The 22,576-nt window shown below is 45.5% G+C and overlaps 7 protein-coding genes across 7 annotated transcripts; 2 read left to right on the top strand and 5 right to left on the bottom strand.

Moving 5' to 3' along the window:
- Positions 1 to 389: 389 nt before the first annotated feature.
- IL334_001541 (uncharacterized protein) lies at positions 390 to 1,410 on the bottom strand (the record flags this gene model as incomplete). Its single annotated transcript, XM_062933297.1, has 5 exons — positions 390 to 487; positions 659 to 748; positions 865 to 954; positions 1,047 to 1,155; positions 1,258 to 1,410. 5 exons carry the CDS (start codon positions 1,408 to 1,410, stop codon positions 390 to 392), a joined length of 540 nt encoding a protein of 179 aa, XP_062789348.1.
- A 1,534-nt stretch (positions 1,411 to 2,944) lies between these two features.
- IL334_001540 (uncharacterized protein) lies at positions 2,945 to 3,811 on the bottom strand (the record flags this gene model as incomplete). Its single annotated transcript, XM_062933296.1, has 2 exons — positions 2,945 to 3,533; positions 3,603 to 3,811. The coding sequence occupies 2 exons, from the start codon at positions 3,809 to 3,811 to the stop codon at positions 2,945 to 2,947; spliced, it is 798 nt and encodes a 265-aa protein (XP_062789347.1).
- Positions 3,812 to 4,765: 954 nt separating this feature from the next.
- Positions 4,766 to 5,850, top strand: IL334_001539 (uncharacterized protein; the record flags this gene model as incomplete). Its single annotated transcript, XM_062933295.1, has 4 exons — positions 4,766 to 4,874; positions 4,934 to 5,275; positions 5,377 to 5,439; positions 5,534 to 5,850. The coding sequence occupies 4 exons, from the start codon at positions 4,766 to 4,768 to the stop codon at positions 5,848 to 5,850; spliced, it is 831 nt and encodes a 276-aa protein (XP_062789346.1).
- A 256-nt stretch (positions 5,851 to 6,106) lies between these two features.
- IL334_001538 (uncharacterized protein) lies at positions 6,107 to 7,741 on the top strand (the record flags this gene model as incomplete). The annotated part of the gene is made up of 5 exons (XM_062933294.1): positions 6,107 to 6,353; positions 6,471 to 6,580; positions 6,627 to 6,829; positions 6,886 to 7,563; positions 7,621 to 7,741. The coding sequence occupies 5 exons, from the start codon at positions 6,107 to 6,109 to the stop codon at positions 7,739 to 7,741; spliced, it is 1,359 nt and encodes a 452-aa protein (XP_062789345.1).
- A 395-nt stretch (positions 7,742 to 8,136) lies between these two features.
- On the bottom strand, positions 8,137 to 14,983 carry IL334_001537 (uncharacterized protein; the record flags this gene model as incomplete). The annotated part of the gene is made up of 8 exons (XM_062933293.1): positions 8,137 to 8,708; positions 8,771 to 8,799; positions 8,855 to 8,887; positions 8,951 to 9,035; positions 9,095 to 12,690; positions 12,741 to 14,333; positions 14,395 to 14,800; positions 14,881 to 14,983. 8 exons carry the CDS (start codon positions 14,981 to 14,983, stop codon positions 8,137 to 8,139), a joined length of 6,417 nt encoding a protein of 2,138 aa, XP_062789344.1.
- Positions 14,984 to 17,168: 2,185 nt separating this feature from the next.
- Positions 17,169 to 18,369, bottom strand: IL334_001536 (uncharacterized protein; the record flags this gene model as incomplete). The annotated part of the gene is made up of 6 exons (XM_062933292.1): positions 17,169 to 17,287; positions 17,385 to 17,460; positions 17,541 to 17,632; positions 17,699 to 17,752; positions 17,970 to 18,112; positions 18,200 to 18,369. 6 exons carry the CDS (start codon positions 18,367 to 18,369, stop codon positions 17,169 to 17,171), a joined length of 654 nt encoding a protein of 217 aa, XP_062789343.1.
- A 403-nt stretch (positions 18,370 to 18,772) lies between these two features.
- IL334_001535 (uncharacterized protein) lies at positions 18,773 to 22,576 on the bottom strand (the record flags this gene model as incomplete). The annotated part of the gene is made up of 4 exons (XM_062933291.1): positions 18,773 to 20,260; positions 20,886 to 21,331; positions 21,399 to 21,968; positions 22,039 to 22,576. 4 exons carry the CDS (start codon positions 22,574 to 22,576, stop codon positions 18,773 to 18,775), a joined length of 3,042 nt encoding a protein of 1,013 aa, XP_062789342.1.

Below are 22,576 nucleotides of genomic sequence, written 5' to 3'. Positions count from 1 at the left end.
GTACTTGTTTAATACTCGTAACCTAAATCAAAACCGACAAAAAAGCAAGGACAACAGAAGCAGACGCATGTTTTTGACCAAATAGTATAGTGTTACAGCAGAAGTGTAGAGAAAAGGGAAAACGTGAAATCCCATTTGAAAGAAAGCGAAAATAGATGACATCAAACGCGAAGCGAAAAGTCTATTATACACCGTCCTGAGATCCGATAATGAGACTGCACAGAAAGCGAATTGCGTATATACAAGTGGTTTTATGACCCAATGGGCAGAAATCATGAGAGAAAGTGGAGGGACTTGGGTGGATAGAATGGAGGATGGAGATGGATGGGAGGAAAGACGTCGATAGTCCAGGTTCGCATGGATGTCGAAGCGGGGTGTTGGGAGTATCACTACATGATGGTGCATTTACATCCACCGACATCGTCATCGTTTCGATGTGATCTGGATGCACTTGTCGTTCGACCTAATCCACCGGGTTTCTTTGGATCTGTGAGGAAGGAAATATGTTAGCTGTGAGCTAGTAATAGTATAGTGGAGATAAGGGCAGATAAACCGGATGTTAAGGTATTGTCGCCTGGCTTGACGGTGATTGGCCAAGCAAGATGACACAATCTGTGAGGGCAGAAAGCTGAGACAATTCGGACGGTACCAGACTTACCATCTTCAGCTCTTATTGAAAATGATCTCACGGAGATATGTACGACGGTGGGTGTTGTGGACGGCGACTCGGTTGCTGGCAGGTTGTTTGCTGTATATATCGAATCAAGTATCAGTGCCCGTATGATCAACAGAGGCCAACACGACTCGTATATCTTTTCATAAAAAGTCTAACATTTGTAAGATAAATGGAACAAGTAAACTCACATGATAAAGTAGAATCATCCTGTAAGATCCGACCGGCATGCAGTATCCTCAGATAACTAGGTGAAGGTGGTTGTGCTGGATCGGTCCACTCTGTTGATAATCTGTCAGCACCAACATCCATATCGAGTGACACCTATTACCAATGTGTATTCTTGCAGATCAATTGATGCACAATCACTCACCTGAAGGCCAAGAACTCCAAATCAATTCTTTCGTTCTTCCAATGGTCAACTCAGGTTCAAATGACAATACTTTACTCTGTCCAGAAATCAACAACACTTTGAGATTCACCTATGCAAAACTGCACGTCAATATGTCGCATTTAAATAAAGCTATTTATAGAGATATCGAAGTGAAGTCATCGATCCAGAAAAGGGGGCAATTATAACTCACTTTAGGCGTAGGTGGTATACTGCTTATAGAGGTTTCTTCTACTGCTGGTTTCGATGGGATGGAAGGATCTAAAGGATGTGATGGTATTGATGTCGACGGTGGTGTAGTAGGATGTATATCCCCTAATGGAGGTTCTAAAACTGGATTCGACATTATAATTGGGTAGTTGTACTGAGGTCGGATGGATGAATTGCGTATATGTCCCTTATGTATGTATGATCATCTGCTGCCTGCGAAATGATCTGAAGAAGTAGGTGATACGAGGGATAGAATAGGGGACACTGGTATATGTTGTGGGATGATGGATGGATGTAAGTTGTATCTTTTGTTGATTGAGGTGTGCCGTTGTTGTTTCCTGTTTTGTAGTCTGGACGTTATGCGGTATGACGATCGGTTGGATTTTGTACGTGAGGTTTTCCTAAATAATGCTTTATTTTTGCACAATGAGCGTCTATAGATCCTTTCACAAGCTGTAAAAGGATTTGTACTGCGAGTCTCTTGAGGTGTATTACACAGTCTTGATGATATTTTTATTGGATAGGATGGTACTTATGGGTTTTGATAGCAAGTTTTTGAAAGGTGGGTTGCATGTAATGTAAGTTGAAGGGTGTGGGATCTAAGGCGGTTTTTTTTTATTGTCTTGGATTTTGGGTAATAACCGGGGGACGATGGGAAAGATAATGACTCATACAGATTCTGAGACACTACAGTAAATGGTGATAATATAACTTATTCCTTGAAACAGCCCGGACTACTATGCTTAGACTACGATCGACGGGTTTTGACAGTTAGTACAGAGTATGGCATATAACAATGATGCTTCGTTTCGTTGAGATGCAAATACAAAGCGGTTGACCGAGAAATCGGGATGAGTACTGCGAGAAAACGTATATAAATGCACCGGGGCCGAACGAGGCTTTCAGACTAGCTAGGGACGAATGGTGATGAATGATTAAGAGGAAGGGGAAAAGAGAGAAGAGGCCCCTCTTTTTCTTTTATTTCTGCAAATATGCCAAGAATACCCAAGGAATTCAGAGTTCATGCAATAGACATATGCTTGACTGAATATATGACAAATATCTTCACTCTTGTTGTTGAAACGGTGATTGACATCTACCTGGTATGCTCACATTAGTTACTTCACGTTCTATCCATGCTAGCTAGCCCATGCAGCATTCGAAAACGGACGAAAACATCCATCCCATTTGCGTTTGCGTCAGCGGATTTATCATCCCAGATCCATTTAACGGCTCGAATCGGTTACAGCGGTCCGAAACTCATCTAGTAGTGGTTTACTAAACATGGAAAAAGGATGCGTAATGACTGTGCGGGACTTGAAGAGAGGTTCATTCGAAAGGCTTTTAATGCACTTTCCAACCCCTTTCAAACGACGTAGCTCGGTCTCGATAACCTCAGTTTCCTGATATAGACATACGTTGTTGCGGTCGTATCCGAGACAATAATACATAAAAAATTAATTACAACTAGAAAAGGGGAATGGGATCTTCTAAGCATAACGTGCATATATCATTTCATTCACATTTATTCCATTAACAAGTCGTACACATATATATATGGACATTCACGTCATCATAATTCATCAAAGGCCGACCATCTATCGTCATCAGGCAGCTCGTTACTGATCGTATACACTTGTCAATCCTATCCGTTCTACGTCGTGGTCTAACTAACTGAATGAAGTCCAAGTCAAACCATGTCCTAATTCACTGATTCTTTGTTTGGTTCTTGGAGAAACCAATTCTTCAGGACACGGCATACCTTCCCATTCGATTTGACTTATCCTTCTTCGTTTGACATTATCGTTTTTTTCGTGGAATGGCGAAGAACCATTTTGAGCGGTACTTCTGGGTGATCTCCAGTAACTAAATTTGTCACTCGAATTTCTGATAGGTAATCCTTCGATACATCTCTCTTTTGAAACGAAAGTATCTGATAACATCTCGGAGGAAGATTGCATGGGACAGGGGGAAGATGCATCGTGAGATGAGATGTATTCTTTCCCCTTGGAGCAAGGAGTTGAAACCGATGAAGAACAAGTGTCGTATTCTGTGTCGTCGGAATCTGATGAATAACGTGAACACGTCGATGGTGTTGACATGTCTGAAGCTACTCTTCTTCTAGGTTGAGGTGTTTTCGGCACAGCAGATCTTTTTTTGGTTGAGGACCCAGTAGGAGCGATCTGGGATGGGACGAAAGAGAGAGTTCGAAGTTTGTGTACCTCCCCAGGTGTCATAAGTAAGGTACTGCGTCTTTTCCTGTTGAATCAAGGGATGTCAGCTTTCATTGGATAGGGTAGGGAGGGATACAGACGAATCGCGACCTACATTTTTGTCTCAGACACTTTGACAACGTCCTTGTCCCCATCTTCGGTAGTCAACACCTTGAGACCTTTGAGCTCGAAGTTGAGCGAAGGCTCGGAGAACGATGTTCGTAGGCTTGTGGGTGAGGGTACAGGCAAGAACACGTCGTCAGAGATACGTACGGGGAAAGGTGGTTGAGGTGGACAAGTGAGGTGTGACCAGATACCTGACATTCTATACGGGTTTGGATGAAGTATGGCGTTGACGATGTGAAATAGGCTGTATAATCAGTTGAATTCGAGACTATATAAACACTTGTTCCTTGGCTGAAGGAGCTTCGATGCAGAAATGATTGAGACGAGGGGAACTGGAAGCAGATGAATTAGAAGTGACGTTGACTCGAACTGTTTTGGTTTTTGGGTATTATTATTTGTTTGCGAAACAAAAGAAAAGATGAGACGACAGAAACACTGAATCGTTTATGTACTCTTTTTGATCCGTTTCACACCCCCTTTGGTAGACAATTGTGTCAGCTATGGGAGATGACGATACGATATACATGTCTCCTTTGGACTTTATTTAAAACATGTCAGCCTTTTGACGTGATATGCCAATTTTGAGCACAATTTCAATGAAGGCCGGTTCAGCTGAAGCTTACTCGGATGGTGGAAGAGGTGTGTCTATCGGTTGTCGTCGATGAATTCCTATTCAGGATGGCTTTGAAGTCGAACAGGTGCTCATGACTCTGGTGTTCCCATCAGGTATTTGACGTTTGGTATTGTTTGTTTGTCTGTTTGTTGTGAACATTTTGAGCTTGTTTCATGACTCAATCATCAGTTTCGGTTGTAGATCGTGCCTAATGTGTTTCAGGTGATACCTCATTCATTTCCCCACATATCACCTGCCGGAATGATATCCAGTGGACGTTGAATTCGACGAGATCGAATAGGTAAGATTCCAATTCAGTACCTGGCGATACATAGGCTTCACTGCAAGGTAGTTTCACACTTCCAGGCTGGGTGAAGGGAAGTGCCACGCTGCTAAAACGTGTTTGCCACACTTTGTACTTTTTTTTTCTAATTCTACCGTGAACCACTTTATCCCATATCACGGTCATCAAGATAGATGTTTAATATACTGAATTGATTCATATATCGTGTCAAGCGTACCAATTCAATCAGAACAAGATGTCAAGCCTTTCGCTCAACAGTGTCGCCCGAGGCATCTCTCAAGCATCTACCGTGCGATGTGCAAATGGACATTTCAGACTTAGGAGCTTACACTCTTCTTCGGCTGGTGAGTATCCTTCCTCTCCCAGTCTTCGCTATACCATCGGACGATATCTAACTGAATAGCATCGTTAGTCCTTCGCAAAGCCAAATCGGCACAATCGGTCGAAGATGCATTCGAGGAAGATGAAGAAATTGAAGAGGATCTTTTCTCGACGTCTTCCCCTACTTCCTCTTCAAAATATCAACTTGATAAATCCTCTATTAGACAGTCAAATGTATCATCCATATTGAAACACGCCAAATTACCGGCTAAAGAGAAGAGAAAAGATAAATTATCTATTCAAGCGCTGAGACAAGTAGCTGCGTGCAGTCAACCTGAAGAAGCCGAGCAACTTAAAAGTGTCATAAGAGCTTGGAGAGTTGGTGGATTGAAAGTTAGCAAAACTACTGCTAGGGAAATTATCGGTATGTCCTAAACTTCGCGCTCGTAATACATGCACTCTATTCGATTTAGAGATACCCCAGCAATCTTTAAACGATGTTTTGCTGATTCAATCGTGACTCAGGGAGACTATGTAACATCGGTAAACCGGAAGTAGCATCTGAGTTGATCTCAAACAGGCTTCAATGTAAGTCATATTTCTGAATTTCTTGGTACATCAAGTCGTTTCTTTGAAAGTCCAGCTCATTTGGAATACTACTGACCGCCTTTAATTTACACAGATGGCCTACCAGACATCGATCAACCCACGTTGATCAAACTTCATCAATCACTTATATCATCGTCCCTTCCTTCACCCAAGCTTCCTTTCACTCAACCTATTTCCCCCACCCTCGCTCTACTCCGATTGAGCTTGGCGCAACAGACGGAAGGATCCAATCCGGAACAAGAGACTCTGAGTTTAAGTACATCACCCAAGGGAAGAACGTGGAAACCTACAAAGGCTGTTGAAGGATGGGCAAACCAAGCTAGAGAGAGACTAACCGCTGCAGGTGGAGCCTGGGCCAGTGCAGCTCAGAACATTCAAAGATCTCAATGACTGTAATAACGTTGTCTAGAGCAGAATTCTAGCTTGGTTGCATACAATTTGTTCGACAACTGTCATGTTATAACTTTTCTCCATTATGCATTCGGCTAAATCGGTGCGGTTTCGGATGTGGAGGTCGTCCGGAAAATGACCGCAAGAGTGGATATCTCCAGTCTCGTCGTTCTGCACAGATAAAGATATGAGATATGAATACTTTTTGTCCATCTCTCTATCCGGTAACTGACTCGTATTATTATTAATGTACACCATGGGTATCTCTTCAAACTACCTTACCGCCACGGAGACAATAGCGCTCGTCGCTCAAGGTCAATTGACGGTTGAGCAACTCGCGCTGGACCATCTGAGTCGATATGACGAGCGAGATCCGGTAGTTCACGCCTGGGCATATGTCGATCGCGAGAGGATACTGAGGGAAGCAAAGAGATTAGATGGTATCCCTAAAGAGCAGAGAGGACCATTACATGGAGTAGTGCTCGGTGTGAAAGATATGATGAGTACGTTAAAGCATGACCTATATCAGACGAGATTAAGGCTGATCCATCCGAGTAGATACCAAAGGTAAAGATCTGCTTTTATTTCTTCGTGGAAAATTCCCACTGATAATCAATTAGATATGCCAACACAAAGCGGATCACCTATATACAAGGACTCCCGGCCAAATGTAGATGCTGGTTGTGTAGCTATTTGTAGAGCGGCTGGAGCTTTGATTTTTGGCAAGACTGTGAGTTAGCTAGTTTCACGGCGACAGAATGCTCAATTTGCTCTAGCATACCACAGAATTCGCTTGTTCCAATGTCGGTCCACCGGGTTGCAGTAATCCATATGATGCCGAACGTACACCCGGAGGATCATCGTCTGGATCAGCAGCTGCCGTTCGAGATTTCCAATGTTCTTTAGCACTCGGAACTCAAACAGGTGGAAGTATAATCAGACCAGCGAGTTATAATGGAGTCTTTGCTATCAAACCCACGTAAGTCGTGGATTGCACTTACTTCCGTTGGTGCGTCGACTAATGCGAATGTTTAGCTGGAATGCTATCTCGACTTATGGCTTGAAACCCTATGCGACAACGTTAGACACCGTTGGATTTTTCGCTAGATCAATAGAAGATCTCCAACTGCTTTCCAAAGTATTCAACATTAATTCGGATATCCCTCTATCGCCTACTATCAAACCACTAGCTTCAAGCAAATTCGCTTTTGTGAAGACTGATCAATGGATAAACCCTACTCCGGAATTACAATCCGCATGGGAGAGATCAGCTAGTCTTCTCCGTGAAGCAGGAGCGGAAGTGATTGATTTGGAATTACCATCTGAATTTATTGGCATTAGTCGCGGATCAGCATGGACAATCAACCAAGCTGAAGGAAGAATTTCATTTCAATATGAATGGTTAAATCATCCTGACCTTTTAGGTGATTTGGTCAAATCTCATCTCGATTCACGAAATACCGTAACACAAAAACAACTCGTAGAAGCATATGATAAAGTATCTTCACTCCGACCAATTATCGATAAGATCGCGAGTCAGTATGACGCAATCATAACTCCTTCAGTGGAAAGTGAAGCTACGATAGGTCTAGGTTTTACAGGTTCACCAAGGTATAACGCAATGTGGACTGCACTTCACGTTCCATGTGTGAATATTCCTGGATTCGCAAGTGAGAATGGTATGCCAATCGGTCTAACATTACTGGGACCAAGGTGAGTCATTATTGTGCTTTACATGTCATGCACTATCAAGCTAAGATATCTGGACAGATTCAATGACGAGAGATTGCTGCAAGTAGCAGATACTGTGGCCAAGGTTTGGGTTGGAGTGGACCAGGCCAAATTGAATCTCATACCTGCACCAGAGGGCGCATTACAATGCAAAGTATAAGTGCAAGATTGCAGGCATTGAATAGGCAAAGTGGGATTGAGGGCAAGGATTGGAGGCGGATTGGAGGCTAGGAGAAGAGACAGGAGACGGCTGACGGAGGGAAGAGGAGGGGTTTGTTGCGAGGTTGGGAAGAGCCGGGGCCGTGAAAGGGGGCAGAAGGACGGGCAAAGGCGAATAAAGGTCAACAAGAACCGAATCCCATAGACCGTATTGAAATGTCTATATATGATATCGGATGTATGAGCAGTCCTAGCAGGCTACTTTCTCTTTGAAATACGATTCATCTATATATACATTCGCAACAGAAAAACAACCTATGTAAAAACTATGAAGACTAGAGTAAACACGAAACACAAAACCGGAAATTATGGACAGACTCTCCATTTTTTAATCTTTTAAGCAGAAGCTGCAACGCTGATATTCTCTACATCAATACCTTGGCTTGATACTTCAAATTCGCTATTAGCTTTGCTGGAAGCCTCGAGGTGAAGAGGTTTGGTGACTGGTGGAGCGATCCATTGTCTTTTGGGGATACCACCTTGTAATGGAAGATGAGTTCCAGTCATCAAATATCTGTCAACTTCCTCGGCAGCTTGTCTACCTTCTCGAATACCCCATACGATAAGAGATTGACCCCGTCTACAATCTCCAGCACCGAACACACCCGGAACGTTAGTCGAGTAACCGTTGACGGGAGTTTTGACGTTGGATCGACCATCTTGTTCGACACCAAAGGCTGCTAGAGCATCTTTCTGAGGACCAAGGAAACCAAGGGCAAGGAAGATGAGTTGAGCAGGGTAATGCTTCTCACTGCCTGCAACCTCTTCCATCTTCCATTGTCCGTTTTGTTGAGTCCACTCTACTCTGACAGTGTCAACTCCGGTTAATTTGCCGTCTTCGCCGACGCAGAATCGTTTTGATGAGATTTCGTAAACTCGGGGATCGGCGCCGAAGTGAGCCTGAACTTCTGTGAACGAGAAAGGCCATTCGTCAGCATTTACAGAGGCAATAAAAATGTCTTGAACTAGCCTGAGTGTCCATAATCAGATCGTGCAATACTATAGAAATATTAGCATACTCCTGATGATTTACAGGGCGAAACAGACTACATACCGAGCGAAAGTAGGCCAGGGGTTCGAACTCGAACTTTTCCGCGAAGATATCAGCTATCTGGTAACACTGAAAGTATTGGCCTAATTTGGGACATACCGGGTCTTAGGTGGCGCAGGTAAGAGCTCGAAATTCACGATACTCTTGGCTCCATGTCGCATAGCAGTACCAATACAATCGTTACCTAGATCAACTCGTCAGACAAAACCCCTTTGGGGGACCGAAGTTGACTCAAAAACGTACCAGTATCACCTCCGCCGATGACGATAACATCCTTATTTTTGGCATCAACGTAATCAGGTACACCTTCTCCGTATATCTTCTGCTTGGTGTTGTTTCCAAGGTAAGTCATGGCGAAGTGGACGCCATCGGCTTCTCTACCGGGAATTCGAAGATCTCGAGGCGTAACGGCGCCAGTGGCGACGATGACAGCGTCGTTTTGTGACTTGATTTCGAGAGGGTCATAGGCAGAATCGACACCGATATTGGCATCTGTGACGAAATTGACACCTTCGGCCGCCATGAGATCTACTCGTCGTTGAACGATAGCCTTGTCAAGTTTCATGTTGGGAATACCGTACATCAACAAACCACCAATTCTGTTTTCTCGCTCGTAGACAGTAACAGTGTGACCAGCTCTGTTCAGTTGATCTGCAGCTGCGAGACCTGCTGGACCTGAACCGATAATGGCTACTTTCTTTCCAGTTCGATGAGGAGGGGGATTAGGAACCATCCAGCCCATCTCGAAACCTTTGTCGATAATGGCACATTCGATAGATTTGATACCGACGGGTTGTTCGTTGATACCCAATACACAAGCTGATTCACAAGGAGCGGGGCATACTCGACCGGTGAATTCTGGGAAATTGTTGGTCTTGAGTAATCTATTCAAAGCATCTTGCCATCTACCTTCGAAAACCATGCTATTCCATTTAGGAATAACATTGGCGATGGGACAACCGGTATCGGACTGACAGAATGGGATACCACAATCCATACATCGAGCAGTTTGGTATTTGAGTTCACCTTTGTTGAGTCGGGTGGAAATTTCTTTCCAGTCCTTTACTCTCTTTCTTGGTGGTCGATAAGCTTCGTTGAGTCGCTTGTACTTCATGAAACCTCGATTCTTATCAACTTTAGCAAGTCGCTCTTTGTCCTCAGAGTCGTCGACCATAGCATCTTCGACATCGACAATCGAGGGTTCAGAAGGTTTGGTTTTGGGTGGAGAGTTGCTTGGAGTATTGAGTTGAGAAGTAGAAACGGTTAAAGCGTTGGCATCTCGGGGAAGGATAGGATCGTATCCCGTAGCGACGAGATCGACTTGAGAAGCAGTCTGAGAGGGGATGAGATCAATGACAGATTGTCTCTTCTTCTCTTCGGCAACTCGAGCGGCTTCCTCTTCGAGGACCCGCTTGTAGTCAAGAGGCATGACTCGGACGAACATGGGAAGGAAGTGGTGGAAGTTTCGTAAGACTCGATCGGCGATTTCTGAACCAGTGTAGTGTCGGTGATCCTCGATCAAGCTTCGGAGTTCGGCAACTTCTTGAGGATCAGAAACTCGACCGAGTTCAACAGTACCCTTGTTGACCTTTGGAGCGAAGGAGTGGGCCATGTCAAGGACATAAGCGATACCACCAGACATACCAGCAGCGAAGTTTCGTCCGGTAAGACCAAGAACAACAACTCGACCACCAGTCATGTATTCACATCCGTGATCACCTGTACCTTCGACGACAAGAGTGGCTCCGGAGTTTCGAACAGCGAATCGTTCAGCAGCGATACCTCGAACAAACGCTTGACCGGAGGTGGCACCGAAGAAACAGACGTTACCAATGATAATGTTCTCTTCAGCTTTGAATGGAGATGACTTGGGTGGGTAAACGATCAATCGACCACCTGATAAACCTTTACCAACGTAATCGTTGGCATCACCTTCAATTTCAATGGTAATACCAGGAGCAAGGAAAGCACCGAGAGATTGACCGGCAGAACCCTTCATGTTGATGTGTATGGTGTCTCGGGGCAGACCAGCCTCTCCGTATCGCTTAGAAACGTGGTAAGAAAGAGTTGTACCTAAAGCTCGGTCGGTGTTGACAACATCGCAATCGATTTCAACGGGGAGCCCCTTTTGAAGAGCAGGCTCAGCTTCGTCAATGAATTTGTTATCAAGTCGAACGTATAGCTTGTGGTCTTGAGCTCGGACTTTGTAGGTAGCAACATCGGGTCGGAGCAAGTGAGCGGGTTTGAGGATGGGAGATAAATCGAGAAGAGCAGTCTTAGGAGTTCGCAATGACTCGTCGACCATAAGGAAATCAGATCTACCAACCATTTCGTTGATAGTTCGGAAACCAAGCTTAGCCATGATTGTTCGCAATTCTTCGATGACGTAGTAGAAGAAGTTGATAACTTGTTCAGGTTGACCAGCGAATTTAGCTCGGAGAGCAGGGTCTTGAGTGGCGATACCAACGGGACAAGTGTTCTTGTGACAAGCCTTCATCATGATACAACCCATAGCGATAAGAGGGGTGGTAGCGAAACCCCATTCTTCAGCTCCGAGCAAAGTAGCAATGGCGATATCTCGACCGGTTCTGATTTGACCGTCGGTTTGAACAGTTACTCGACCTCTCAAGTTGTTGAGAACTAACGTTTGATGTGTCTCGGCAAGACCAAGTTCCCATGGAAGACCAGCATATTTGATGGAAGTCCATTTAGCAGCACCGGTACCACCGTCGTGACCGGAGATAGTGATGTGATCGGCTTTGGCCTTGGCGACACCACTCGCAACGATACCAACACCAACTTCAGATACGAGTTTGACGGAGATTCGAGCTCGAGGATTGGAAGCTTTAAGATCGTAGATAAGTTGTTTAAGATCTTCGATGGAGTAGATATCGTGGTGAGGAGGAGGAGAAACTAAGGTGACACCAGCAGTAGAGTGTCGAGTTCTACCGATAGAAGCAGAGACTTTGTGACCAGGAAGTTCACCACCTTCTCCAGGTTTGGCACCTTGAGCCATCTTGATTTGAAGTTCATCTGAATCGGCGAGATAGTTGGAAGTCACACCGAATCGACCAGAGGCAACTTGCTTGATGGCAGATCGTCGAGAGTCCCAGACAGGTTTGAGCTCCATAGCGTGTGAGTATGGTTGACCATCAGATTCTGCACCAGGTCCAGGGATAGGGAGTGACCGTTCGGCATCTTCACCACCTTCTCCAGTGTTGGATTTACCACCGAGTCGGTTCATTGCGACAGCGAGAGTAGTGTGTGCTTCCATGGAAATGGAACCATATGACATGGCACCGGTAACACATCGACGAACAATCTCGTTCCAAGGTTCGACCTGCTCGATGGGAACAGAAGTACCGCTCTCAAAGTTGAATTCGAGAAGACCTCGAAGGGTGCCTCGTTTGATCGATTCTCGAGAGTTTTTAGAATAGCTGTCATAAGCATTTTGGTTCTTTTGTCTGACAGCATCTTGGAGTTGAGCGATGGAAACGGGGTCATTGATTCTCATCTCAGATCCTTGTCGGTAATGGTATTCACCACTTTCAGGCATTCCTGGAACGGTGATGGTATCTCTTGAAGGCCAAGCTACTTCGTGGAACTCGAAAGCATCCATGGCAAGAAGCTCAAAGGTAGCACCTTGTACTCGAGATGCAGTACCGATAAAGCACTCGGTGACTACCTCCTCGTGGAGACCGAGGATTTCGAAGAGTTGCGCACCTTTGTAGGAGGCGAGGGTGGACACACCCATCTTGGAAAGAACCTTGAGCATACCTTCGGCCATGGCGGTCATGTAGTTGTCAACGAGCTTTTCGGCGGTTTGTCCATCCTTGGCTCTGAGATATGGTCAGCGATAACACAGACCTGAAGCGCAAAATGAACTTACAATCCCTCCTTTTCGACCTTGTAAATCATCTCCATGATCAACCAGGGACATACTGCATCTGCACCGTATCCAACCAAAACACACATGTGGTGTACTTCTCTGGCTTCTCCGGTCTCGATCAAGATACCAACTTGAGATCTCTTCTTTTGTTGTACAAGATAGTGGTGTACACCGCCCACTGCGAGAATACTAGAAAGAGCCACACGGTCTGGAGAAACGGATCTATCGGAAAGGATGATTGATCGGAATCCTGCGTCGACAGCGTTCAAGGATTCTTGTCTTACTCGGTTAAGAGCATTTCGGTAACCGGGAAGACCTTCACCTTTATCGAAAGTGATATCGATGGTGATGGAAGGCCAATCGGAGTTAGAAAGCTTCATGTGCTTGAGAGCGTTCATCTCTTGGATGGTGAGGACAGGAGTTTTGAGGTGAAGTCGGTGAAGTTGATTAGGTTTGATCTCAAGCATGTTACCTTCGATACCGACCATAGTCTCAAGAGACATGACAATGGATTCTCTGATGGGATCGATAGGAGGGTTGGTGACTTGAGCGAAGAGTTGTCTGAAATAATCGAAGACAGTTCGAGGGGTGTTGGACATACAAGCGAGAGCAGCGTCATTACCCATAGAACCAAGAGCTTCGTGACCATCTTGTACCATAGGAAGCATGAGCATACTGAGTTGTTCAATGGTATAACCGAAGGCAAGGAGTTTGGGGTCTGTGCTAAGAGGAGTTTCGTCGATCTGCACCGAGATGTCTTCAGATCTTTGTACTCGTCGGACAACTTCAGGAAGTCGCATGACTTGAGATTCGACCCAAGCACCGAAAGGCTGTCGCTTAGCAGTATTGAGTTTCAGTTCTCGATCATCAACGATTCGACCTTCTTTGGTGTCTACAAGAAGCATTCTTCCGGGCTTCAATCGACCTTTTTGGATGATCTTCTCAGGTTCAATGGTGATAGTACCGACTTCGGAAGCACAGACCATTATGTCATCTGAAGTGACAACGAATCGACAAGGTCGAAGACCATTTCGATCAAGGTTTGCACCACAGAATCGACCATCAGAAAAGGTGAAAAGCGCTGGACCGTCCCATGGCTCCATCAAAGATCCTGCCCAAGCGTAGAAAGCTTTCTTCTCAGGTTCCATCAAATCGTTATTTTGCCATGCTTCAGGAACAAGCATCATGATAGCTTCAGGAAGAGTGAGGACACCGTTAACAACGAGTAACTCGAGGACGTTGTCGAAGGCAGCAGAATCGGAACCACCGGCTTCGACGATGGGGTAAAGAAGATCGAGCTCATCACCGAATTTCTCAGACTTGAGGTTTCCCTCTCTAGCTCTCATCCAGTTCTTGTTACCTCTAACAGTGTTGATCTCACCATTATGAGCGGCCCATCTCATAGGTTGAGCTCGATCCCAGGAAGGGAAAGTATTGGTAGAGAATCGAGAGTGAACAAGAGCAAAGTGAGAAGCGTAAAGAGCGTGGTTGAGATCGTGATAGTAGTTGTAGACTTGGACAGGGGACAATTGACCTTTGTAGATGATGTTGGAAGGAGTGAGGGAACAGATGTAGAACCCTTGTTTGAGACCACTGCAGGTAATTGTCAGTATATCCGATCGGATCGCCGAGAACTTGATTCGCCACCACTTACATTCTGTGCGTAGCTTGCTTTCTCAAAACATAAAGCTGTCTCTCAAATCGTCTCTCATCGAATGTACCCTCCTGACTGTCCTGTCCAGCACCGTAATGCTCCTCAAGTACTACGAAAGGCTGGAGGATCTTGGGTTCTTTACTCTTAGAGGCGGGACCGAGAATAGTGTTATCGGTGGGAACTTCTCTCCAACCAAGAACTCTCAACCCAAGGGGTCTGGCGATGTCTTCGAATGCAGCTTGTTGAGTGGTGAACTCTTCTTTGGAAAAGAAGACGTTACCGACGGCGTATGTACCCTCAGCAGGAAGTTTAGCAGAGAAAGAATGGGCAGATTCTCGAACGAAGAAGTCGTGGGGAATACCGGTCATCACACCTGCACCATCACCATCACGGGCATCAGCACCGGCTATCATACGATGCATACACGTCAGCTGCGCCCTTGATTGATGATCGATGATCACTTTGATGGGGAGATGTTTCACTCACTGGCACCCCGATGGGTCATGTTGCAGAGGATACTCCTCGCATCGCTTACAATTTTATGTGCTGCATGTCCTTTAATATGACAGATAAACCCGACACCACACATATCGCGGCGCCGGCTTGGAGCAGATAAACTGAGACAATGATGGAAAGATCAGCTTAGGCCTAAATGAGATCTTGAAAACGTCTCGATCGACTTTACCCACAGTTTAAAGGAGGGTTTGAAAAGTTGGAAAAAGTCGATACAAGCACGTTCCTGGCTATGAACCTAAGCGTTTGCGAATGTTTAGTTTTGGATGAGATGCGATAGAATCTCTTTTAGCTATCTTTGTTTGCTTTGCCCGATCTGATAATCTGGTAACAAAAAACGATGATGATGAAGCTGATGGATTGATTAAAGAAAACAACGATACTGAAAAAAGTCAATCTTGAAGGGTGGCCATGAATGGGAAAAACACTGTCAAACCCACCCGTAATTCCACCCTCAACGGCGATATACGAATTTGCCGTTTGAACCAACCAAATTTCTGCGGTTGCACGAAAAAAAGAGTATCCAAAGTCCCTTTTGCCACGAGGCTCACTGCATACCCCCACCCTCGCTCCCGACTTACCGAGGGGCCCGTACAACTCAAACTTCTTTTTGTTGCCCTGAGCTGTAATCTGATTGGTTCAGCGTGCAGAGATAAGGAGTCTCGTAAACAGGGGAATTCATAAGGGCAAATTGTATTTTTCGTAGGATTGGCTGAAGCCGATCGCATCGGGCCGCTCAATTGTAATTCATATTGATGTCAGGGAAAAAAGGAACCAATCATGTTTGACATCTCAACGATGTCTGCACCCTCGCTTTCGTCCGACAAATACAAAATCGAAGTTGTTTTCTTAGGGCTCCATTAGATACGGGATTCGAATAAGGGGAGGTGTTGATAGTGCGCGGTCGCGGCACTGCACTGTTGTCTCTAGCAGAAGCTCTTGCAAGCGTGAATGAGAGTCACCTCCTGTGTGCAAAGATAGGGATCGTGATACAGTGGAAATGAGTACGTGGGAGCTCAGGTCAAGGCTGCAGCATCTTCCGAGCGATACCTCATGCTCAGATTGAACACCTCTTTTACATATCATGTACTCTAATGCAATTTAAACCATCAGAGATGCACAGTCCCCCGGATTCCCCGGTAGGACGCAGATTCGCGATGAGGCAAAATCTCACTATCCATTTGGGGTGGCGATCAGGTTGAGAGCGTTCCGAATACAGACACTGCTGCTTGCTACTACCGCGCAGGGAAGCTCAGCCTTATGTTGGCCTTGGCACAAAGCTGAAGGACTCAAACACATGTGCAATCCTGCTGAAACACAAAAAGAGTCAGCCGTATGTACCAAAGCACCCGTTGTCAAGATGACCTCACCATCTCTCTTCGATCGCTGTTGAAGTGACTAGATATCCATGTCTTTGAAGAGTAGGGCTATATATACCAATAATTTCATTCATCGCAGATCATATCTCTTTACATGATAAGTATCTGTTCTGCCGCTCGTTTGCATTTTCTTCCTCTTCCAATATTCATGATAGAATTGCCTCTAATAGTATTCAGTGTGGTACTGTTTCCGAGCACCCTCCCTCAGCTTCCTACTACCTCGACAAATCTTCGATCACCAAAAAGTAAATCGTACTGATATTTCGATCAGCGGGTCTGAAATTACGACCAAAACTAGAGCACGAAGGATCTGTATCAAAGTTATAGAGATGCGAGAACTACTGATGGCGTGATAAGTACTCATTTGATGCCTTACAGCCGCTGCATCATTATACGTTACCTCAGCTGTTCTATTCTCACAACCCAGTCTCTCAACTCTGGCTGTGATTGAAAGCCATGCGAGTCTCCAATTGGGTAAGGAGATCTTTCGACCATCAACGAGACCATCTCTTCGTTACTACGATCAATACAATCAACGAAGTCAGTCGTTCGAGCTCCCAATCGAGCCACACTTGAATATAGCGCATTCAAACCAAAGAGTGCTTTGTTCGCTACTGCCTCGTTCCCAGCTTTAATATTTCGCCGTTGTTGTCAAGAAAATCGGTGAGAAGGGACACGAAGGTGGGTACGTATAAGTCAATGCCTTAGTGTGAGTTTTCGCGTGGAATTAGATCGTTCACATTCGACAACAGATTGGTCGAGACGTGAGGTCGACCGTTGTCTTGTTGAGATATGCATGATAATCTTTACTGTACACACACTGTTTCGCCTCTAGCGAATGAATACAATACCGCTTCCACGTCATCCTGATTTGGTGGTTAATTATAAGAATCGTACACCTTCGCCTATTTCTCCCTTTCCTTCCAGCAGTTGAGCTTTACCTCGTTTCACTAGACTTTCCAGTGCTTTACGCAGTAGGGGTGTTGGAAGCTCGTAGAACTCTGATGGTCGTATTATCAGCATTTCGACCTGTTCATACTTGACATGGGATAACAAGCACATGATGGTATACCTAGAAGAATCGAAAAATTCACTCACCAGTCACATGCGATAAATCTCCATCTGTAATCTCATAAAAAGTCATTATGCTTGAGTTCAGACCGTTTTCCGTGACCTGAATATTCGTATCAGCTGCGAGTACATGACTGGCAGAGCTTTTACATAGCTTGTTAAGCTTTCAATTTCTACACTTACCCATGTGTATATTAGATCTCCCCATTCATCAGGTTTCCTCCAGTACAGCAAATATTTGGTATCTTGTTTTGGAGGATCAGGAGCTGCTTCACCTATTTGCATTATCGCTGATTAATACCATTCTTGAATATATATATATATATAGGATTAAGACTCACCATTCTTAACCATTTCCGTCAATAGCCTTTTCATTGATGGAGGTAATAATTGACCTTTGTCAAGAAAACCCAGTCAACCCTTTTCATCTTCTGCCTTTGCTTTAGTTTGCTCGAGGAGACAGGATCCCAGTCCGATGCCATATCAGCTCTCTTCCCCACGCCAGTACCTCGCATTTCTCTCAATCTCGTTCATCACATACACATAAGCTAAGAGACCATATTTCGAAACCATATCTTGCGCCTAAATCGTATCCCGAATCAATCGACTCACGTTTTATCTTCTTGTTGTCAAAAACTCCTCCTACTTCTCCATCAACATTGACTTCATAGACCCGTTCATGTTTGGCCCATTTTAACACAAGCGTTCTCCAAAGTTCGAGTTGATGTGATAGCGTAGAAGGATTAGGTTGAAGTCTAACCGCGCAGAGCAACGAATTGACAAAAAACAGTCAGCACGGTTGAAAGTGAAAGGGTATATCAAAAGTGAGGGCTGATAGTTACGTGAAGAAAGGTGGGAAACTCCATATTGCAGGAAACTCAAATCCACTTTCACTTTTTATAGGTCTTAAAGGTGTATTTACCGTTCCATTGCTGTCTGAATTTCGTGAATACGGCGAGGAGTAATTTTGCGAAAGAGATGGCGTTGAGCTCGATGGTTGATTGATTGACATGCTCTGGTGTGCTATGTGGATGCGGATCTGGATGGAAAGTGGAATAAGACGTTGGATACAGAAATGTGCTTCCCATAGCGAACAAACAGGATAAACATCATATGCCCGATTGAACACAAAGTGGAGGTCAAATCAACTCTCTGGAAAACTATTTCCACCACATCTCCCAACCTCACTCATATGTCACGATGCAAGGATACATGAAAGGGGACAACATGATTCATGAGGAGGTTTATACATGAATCGTACATATGAGAAGAAAATGACATGTATTTAATATATGATTGATAAATTGATAAAAAAGAACTAGATTTTGGCTATAACTTCCTATCTTATCTCCTGTTGAACTACCCGTCATTTGCGAAGAAACAGAAATCAGCCTAATTCCAATTGCGCCAAAGGTCTAGCCTCTCACATCGAAACTCCATAAACCTCTACCTAATGCTCTACTTATACTATTCTGTTGTTGTTCTCTCCTCGGTAAAGCTACGTTTCCAAGTACGGGTTCACCATCCCACGGTGATGGTTTACCTTCTCTTTCTCTTGCATTGGCACTATCTCGATTTGAAGGAGTTGACGCGGCAGATGAAGGATTGGCTCCTCCTGCACCTGCACTTGTGCCTGCAGGACCTGATCCTGGAGTCGAAGTGTTCCCACCGGGACCTCCGCCAGGTTTGGTAGTCGCTGGATTGGGTGAAACGGCAGTGACTCTCCGAGATGCAAGAAGCAAATCTCGATTTCGTTCTGCTTCTGATTTATCCCTTCTGCCTCTGCCTAACGGATCAGAATCGGATAAGATAGAAGAAGAATTATTTCCACCTAACCGATCTCTATCCCTTTCTCGCTCTCTCTCGCGAACTCTCTCAACATCCCTCTTCTCTCGCTCAACCCGGTCCATTTCTCTTTCTCGTTCAAGACGTTGGATTTCCCTTTGTCTTAATCTCTCCCTCTCCTCATATTCCCAATCATCGTTGTGTCGACCACCAGCGGATGAAGCTGCGTTACCGGGTGTCGAGGATAGTCCAGCACCAGCGGTCGAGTTACTGGCAGATGCGCCATTTCCTGCAGCGGCGAGTGATGAACCCATTTCGCCAGTAAGAGCCATTTTGTTTTCAACCATATGTAGCATCTTCTCAGTCTTAGCCATCATTGCTTCCAACCATCTTTTACCTTCTCTCAATTGTTCCCGATGTTCGGATAATTCACGTCGACCCATGGAATAATGTCCATATCCCGTGACGGAGCCAGTAACTGAGCTAGGGTAAAATCGAGAATCTCGAGCTGCGTCAGGAGAAGCACGTCGAGGAGGATCAAGGGCAGATGGTTTAGGAGCCGCTAATGCTGTTGGTACAGATGGCGATAAATCGCGTCGAATACCTAGAGCAGAATATCGAGCGGGATTCAGACCCCATGGAGAACCGCCGAGCGGGTCTCGAGTAGTTGGACCGTAAATTGAGTATCTGTTGGCAGCATTAGTGCCAGCTAGGAGTGCCGATGTTGATGACTGACCGAGTCGAGAAGCGGTTGAGGCGGGAGGATTGGGTTGTCTGGCCTCAGCGGTTGCTAGGGGAGAATGAGAATAACGAGCTTCCTTTGCTCTTTCTCTTTCCCTATCGATGGTATGGAGACCTAAAGTGACAGGGCTGGGTAATCGGGGATCATCTTCGACAATCTTCCTCTTCAGGCCACGAGCTTCGCTTTCTGGCGTGTCTATATCCATAGCGTTAGAGTTGGGTCTGTTGGCATTCGGCGTAGGTGTAGAGGTAGTATTAGGAGTGGATGACTGAGCGGGTGCAGGTACAAGCGGAGTTTTCTCAGCAGTTCTTTTGTCCGGCGAACGGTTCTGACCGTTAGGAGCAGGAGCCATACCGAGCAGGGCTTCCGCAGCAAGCTGTTGAGAGGATGGTCGAGAGGAAAAATGATGCACCGGAATGCGCGGGACGGAAGATGATGAAACGGGAGAAGGCATAGGTGGCGCGGAGAGTCGTCGAATTAAAGTAGGATTCGGTTTGAGTATGATACGAGGATATTTATGTGGCGCAACGTTATTATCGTATTGAGAAGGAGGAGAATACTTGGTCAGCTCTGTTATCTTGGGCGGGACTGATGATGGACGAGATTTAGGAGTGTAACGCAAAGGTAAGGGGATACCGTCTGACATGATAAAAAAAAATAAAGAAAGAAGAGACGTAAAAAGAAACAACAGTTGACAGTATTAAGTAGATGAGATAAGCAATTTATGCGATGTTGCCATCAGGTACTGTTCAAAGAACAAAGGTGGATGAAAGAAGAAAGGAGTTCAAGGTATGATTATCAAAGGATAGTATCTTCGACGACCTTCCCCACGAAGGGAGCAAGCATAAAGGATCAATGACCACGATCTCGAATGTTGCGATGACATTGAAAGAAGGCAATGCGCGACAAGTAGTTCTTACGCGATGGGCTCGGGCATATGATAGTGAAAGGAAAGGACAAAGAAGACAGCTTATCGGCACGCAGAACAGAAAGTCACTTACACCTTCGCGTTCTTTGGCATCCCTGGCTTCTCGTTCCTTCTCGTCCTTTTCCTTATCTCGTACACCTTCGATCCACCAAGGCTTTTTGCGCTCTCCGGGGGTGCCGGAGGTCATGGTAGCGGTCTGAGGTTTCGTGAGGCCACGTCTAGCTAAACCGTACGGATCCAGTGCACTGAAACCTAATCGACTTTCAGGGTGGGGCGGTGCTCGATGAGCGAAGGGAGGAGAAGGATGAGACTTCTCATTCTCATTTGGAGCTACGTGAGGTGGCGGAGCGACAACGCTGGGCATAGCGGTGGTGGGGGTTGTAGACGGTGCATCGGTAGACGCAGACCCACCCCTGCTGCCTGGTTGAGCTCCGACGGCTGGTACTCTTTTTCTTCGCTTGATGATCGTCTTCTTCATCGCGACCGGACGAGGCACACCATGGAGCTTGTGGTAGAGACCTAGAAAAGTGACAGGTCTGTTAATCCGTCTACCTTGAAATGAAAGCGAGATGGATCGACTACTCACCACATGCATTACATTGAGGTCTGCCCTCTTCATCCCTCCTCCACAACGGTGTAGTACTAGTACCACAATTCCTGCAAGTCATGCCAATAGGAGTAGCAGCAAGCCCCGATGGTAGTCCGCCGGGTCCAACAAGCTGATCGTCTTTCATCTCGTCGTCTGACTCTGGTGTATACTCAGCTCTAGAACCCCCTTCAGAACCGGTTCTTGTCATGGTGCTAGAAGGACCAGCGGGTGAACCTCTATGATCGCTTGATGTCGAAAGAGTTCTCGCGCCCATACCAATTCCACCCATGAATCCCAAACCCCATGGATTCAATCGATCGCCCAGGTTTGACCGTTCTGCATGTCGAGGAGGCGGTTTCTCAATGCCCTCACTTGCGCCGGATGTGGCAGCATTGACTAGACCAGAGGCTATTGAGTTGTTGAACGTCGGACATCCTTCACAGCCAGCTTTGCCACCTGCTCCGTTACATCTCCCATCTCCTGGACAGGTACCGGCAGGTGGATGTGATGAGCGAACGGTGGTTAGAGGTGGTGATGGTAGAGGGGAGGCATTCGCAGGTGCTAGAGCTAGTAATACGGAAGCACTCCAGTCAGTTTCGCCTGAGATGATCATGAGAAGTGATAGTCCAAAACTCACGCTTTCGCTTTTTCGCTGAAGGTGGACCATCGTCAACTTCTTCTTTGACTTTCTTAGCTACACTCCTCGTAACCTTCCTCTTATTTCTATCATTCCCGTTGATCAATGGGGATCCAGTACCTCTATTCTCTCCATTTTCCGATTCCAATTCATCTTTTTCCTCTGAGACTTGCCTTGAAGAAGAGTTTCTTTCTGAAGCGGAATTACGCGATAGAGGTGAATCCGCGACGGCTTCTTCCTCTGGACCACCTCTTTCATTTGAACTATCGAATCCTACTCTCCATCCAGGTGCGAATCTTGATTCCCATCTATTCCCGCTTCCATTTGTCGGCTTTTGTTCAGTTGTATGACCATTAGCATGTTGGATTCTGTCCGATTGTTTTTCTTCCTCTGATCTATCCGAACCCCGTGTATCTGATATCCTAGATCGGTTATAGCCGAATGCACTTGACGGTGATAACCTGACGTTGGTGGTTGCAACAGGAGATTGAGCATTGGATTTCGGACGTGAGGGTGATGCAGGTGTAGAGTCGGTCAT

The sequence above is a fragment of the Kwoniella shivajii genome, chromosome 2 (assembly GCF_035658355.1).
Source record: "Kwoniella shivajii chromosome 2, complete sequence".
Classification (NCBI taxonomy): domain Eukaryota; kingdom Fungi; phylum Basidiomycota; class Tremellomycetes; order Tremellales; family Cryptococcaceae; genus Kwoniella; species Kwoniella shivajii.
This window is presented reverse-complemented; position numbering and strand designations above follow the sequence as displayed.